General features: G+C 40.3%; 1 protein-coding gene across 1 annotated transcript; it reads left to right on the top strand.

Annotated features, from left to right (window-relative positions):
• Nucleotides 1–795: 795 nt before the first annotated feature.
• Nucleotides 796–2992, top strand: lage3 (L antigen family member 3). The gene is made up of 3 exons (XM_032570499.1): nt 796–909; nt 1726–1854; nt 1939–2992. The coding sequence occupies exons 1-3, from the start codon at nt 869–871 to the stop codon at nt 2051–2053; spliced, it is 285 nt and encodes a 94-aa protein (XP_032426390.1). The 5' UTR covers nt 796–868; the 3' UTR covers nt 2054–2992.
• The last annotated feature ends 867 nt before the right edge of the window (nt 2993–3859 follow it).

The raw sequence follows: 3859 nt of genomic DNA, 5'->3' as shown, positions 1-3859 counted from the left end.
ATGTGGAAAATAGTGTGTGTCTTATCTGAGGGTCAGATATCAGTGAAGTGTGAGACTTGGCGGAGGAGCTGACTTTTCCACATGCAGCCTGCTTTGACCACAGGAAGTTGTGAGCCTTAGGAAGCCCAGAGGTCACAGGGCGCTGATAAGCATCACCCACATCCACCCCCTCTGCTCCCATCTCCTCAGCCAGGTCCACGGAAAAACAGTGTTCAGAGCCTGCTACGTTTCCGCAGACTGGCTCTGTTTTAAATCAAGATAGATCCAATTTTCAGTGCTGGGAAAAGTTCTGTTGTTTTCACTGTTTTGTTACCTTTGATTTATCATCACAGATAATCTGAGTAAATACAAAATAAAGTTTTCAAAGTATAAATTTAGTTATTAAGGGATAAAAGCTATCCCAATTTAAAAACTAATCCTTCCTTGTTGAATGATGAATTATGATTAACTACATAGAGTATCTCACAAGCGTTACATGCATTTCTCACATTTTTGTAAATATGTTTTTTTTTATCTTTTCATAGGAAGTACTGAAATGTGACACTTTGTGTAAAGTTGTCAGTGTTCAGCTTGCATAACAATAACTGCATCTCCATCACAAATGTCCGCAAATCTTTGTCTATATTCTATAATGTCGAAAAAACGCACATACAACTGCTTTTTTTAAAATCTGACATTTTATCCCACAAAGGATAAATTTATACGTTTTCTGCTTAAATATTTCGGCTGTAAGTTGGTTTTCTGCCCGCATTTGCTGTTGTGCTACTGCGCCTCGCCACAGGGGGCAGGAGCACACCGCCATTCACGTGGAAAACGCTTCTTCTTCTTCTTCTTCTTCGTCCAGCTCAGTCCCTTCAAAACAACAGCAATGGCGACAGAAACAAACCAAGAAACCGGCAAGCTGGAGTTGTATCCTTTTATTTCACATGCGGACTGTAGTGGCGGTGCGCTTCAACTGAAATGTCAGGATTTAGATTTCAGGTCTGCTTGCTTGCAGCTCGGTTCGGTTCTGGTTCTATTAATGAAGGGTTCTGTTCTGGTGTTGGTGGTTCTTTGGAGATTTTTAGGAGTGGAGGAGCTTTTTCTCACTGCCTGACATTAAACTTTGCCTGGTTTCGGTCGGTTAGGACTGTCGAAGTTATTTATATTTTCGAAATATCCCAATAATAGAGTGGAAAGTATATGATATATATATATATATATATATATATATATATATATATATATATATATATATATATATATACAGTGATTACTGTCTGGAGAATCCGACATGACACGGTCTTTGCTTTGTAGGCTTCTGATTGGTTAGTTCACAACATTTTAGTTGGCACGAGGCACACACACCTGGGATGAGGTACATCTAAAAAATAATATTTTTGTTATTCATTTCAGAAAGTGAAATGAATAACAAAAATACATTTTGTTATTCATGTGAAAATGTTGTTATTCATATGAAATGAATAACAAAAATATTCTCTTAAAAAATATTTCTAAAAAGTAAAATATTGGACACATCTTAATCACGTGGCCCAAAAACCGGCAAATGGTACTTGCTAAAGAAGGTGGTTGGTTACAGAATGTGGTATCCAAGCGTGTTCATGGAAAGTTGAGTGGAAGGTAGAAGCAAGGATTGGGAGCAAAAACATGCTGTAGTACTTGCTCTAAACTTTACCAAGTATCAACATAGACATACTCGGCCATTCTTCCTTGACCGCCCTGCAGCATCCTGGACGTCCCCTTCCCATCGTCTCGTGAGGCCACCGTGGCCCTGAGGTCCCTGTCCCCGGACCGGGAGCCGAGGAGAGGTGGCATCAGCAAGCGGCTGAGCGTGTCTGGCAGCACGCTGTCTGTGTGAGCGATCGGAGCGTTTGTGTCTGTGTTCAGCCGCCGGTCGGCCTGCCGCCTCCTCTCTGACCGTCTGTGTCTGTGTTTCAGGAGGTGGAGCGCAGACGAAGCGCGGATCCTCAGAGTGTCCGTCAACTCCTTCCTGGACCACCTGTCGCTTGTCGTGGAGACCATGGAACTGTTCGGCCCTCCTGTCGACCTTTGATACACAGCACACATGGCTCTGGGACGAATAGATAGAACACAAGCACAAGATGGCGCTGTTGGGATTTTTAGATATGAGGAGAACAAACTGTATGATCTGACTTCCAGATCGACCATTCACCAGTCTTTCGGGGAGTATTTAGTTTCATGTGTCTTTTAACAAGAAAGCACTGCAAGATCCTGAGGAGAATATTTGTTTTTCACTTGAATTATTTTCTTGTAAAGGTCAAACTTCCTGCGTTGTTGTATGTTGTCAACTTTCTAAAAAAAAAAAAATCATTTTGTATTTTGTGGATTCTAAATAAAATCTATAAATGACTCGTAGAATGTTGTTGTAATGGCAGCTCTCTGAGGGGAGATAGGGCTTCGTCCAAAAGAGTACACTCCTCTGATAAAAAAATGACTTCACTGCAGATAAAACTGCAATAGAGGTGTAATAACTCTAATATTAAACTAATACTCTGACTCTGATTCAGTTACATTTCTCAATAACTCCTGGTTAAACAGAGGAACAAAGCATCACATGAAAAGCATGCAGGAATTATATTCAAGATGGAGAAAATTCTATCAGGGTTTTATTTCTTATTTCACCCTCTGTACCCGTTTTAGAACCAATGTAATGTTCAAACGTTACATCTGAACCAACCTATCATTTATTCATTGGAAGCTAGAACAGATCACGTTTATTCTAGGAATAATGAAGGAAGGTCAGCAGACCTCAGATTAATCAGCTGGGAAATCTCACACCCAAATCTGCTGGTCCAGTAAAACCTTCTGGAGATTTGTCTCAGGTGAGTTTTAATACTGGACTTTTTCTTCTTCAGATCAGTAATTGGAAATCCTGCGCTGAGTCATGGTGTATGTTACAGATGAAAAGTATAAAGCAATAATGTTTGATCCAAGTGGCTTGAAGTCAATTAAAAAACTGATTCAACATCCATTTTTATCCGTCTGTTGGTTTCTTTTTATTCTTGTGGACTCTTTAAATTTTTACTGTAAAAAACACAAACTATAAAAATATTTTCTCTCTCTTTTATCTCAGAGAGAGGATGAAAAGTGTCTTTTTGTCTTGTCTTGTGATATGGTGGAAGGCCAGCAGATGGCGCTGTGTACAAAACGTTGCGGCTACAATAGTCTGTATGAAAGGTTCCAGTCCGGTTTCCGTCCTCGTCATAATAACTTCTACTGAAAATCACAGTGATCCCCTGCAGCTGATTCCGGTTTACTCTATTCTCATCTTCCTCGCTCTAAGTGCAGCCTTTGGACATATTACTCACTCCATCTTCCTCAACAGATTATCCTCTATTGATCTCCATTAGCACCACCTAACCTGGTTCCAGTTTTATCTCTCATTTAAGTCGTTCAGATCTCAACTTTCCCATCACCTCTGGTGTTCCCCAGGGCTCTGTCCTGGGACTGCTCCTCTTCATCACTTAGATCTCCCTCAACAATATTTTTCTTAACTTTAACATCCTCTTCCACTGTCTTGCAGATGAAACCCAGCTCTGCCTCTCTAGCAAACCTAGCTATACTCTCCCACCCCCATCTCTCACCATCTTGGTTGGTGAGACCCCCAACTGAGTCTCACCTCAGTTGAGACTGAGTCAGTTGAGACTCACCTGTTTTAAATCTGTCTTAAAACAGTAAGACAGATTTTACTTACTGTCTTAAGTAAAAATTAAAGATTAAAGATGATAAACTGAAGTTCTCCTTGTTGGCACAAAATCTACAGTATCAAACTCTACATCACCACCTCCACCCAGTGTTGTATAGTAACGAAGTAAAAATACTTCACTACTTTACTTAA

Source organism: Xiphophorus hellerii, chromosome 8 (assembly GCF_003331165.1).
Source record: "Xiphophorus hellerii strain 12219 chromosome 8, Xiphophorus_hellerii-4.1, whole genome shotgun sequence".
NCBI classification, from domain to species: Eukaryota; Metazoa; Chordata; class Actinopteri; order Cyprinodontiformes; family Poeciliidae; genus Xiphophorus; species Xiphophorus hellerii.
Note: the sequence above shows the minus strand (reverse complement) of the source record. Positions and strands in the feature narration are given on the sequence as shown.

Bases quoted from the DNA above. Each gene is read 5' to 3' on its own strand.
- lage3 (XM_032570499.1), top strand. From the start codon at position 869: ATGGCGACAGAAACAAACCAAGAAACCGGCAAGCTGGAGTT. The intron at 910-1,725 runs GTATCCTTTTAT...ACCGCCCTGCAG, and splicing joins GAAACCGGCAAGCTGGAGTT to CATCCTGGACGTCCCCTTCC. The intron at 1,855-1,938 runs GTGAGCGATCGG...TCTGTGTTTCAG, and splicing joins TCTGGCAGCACGCTGTCTGT to GAGGTGGAGCGCAGACGAAG.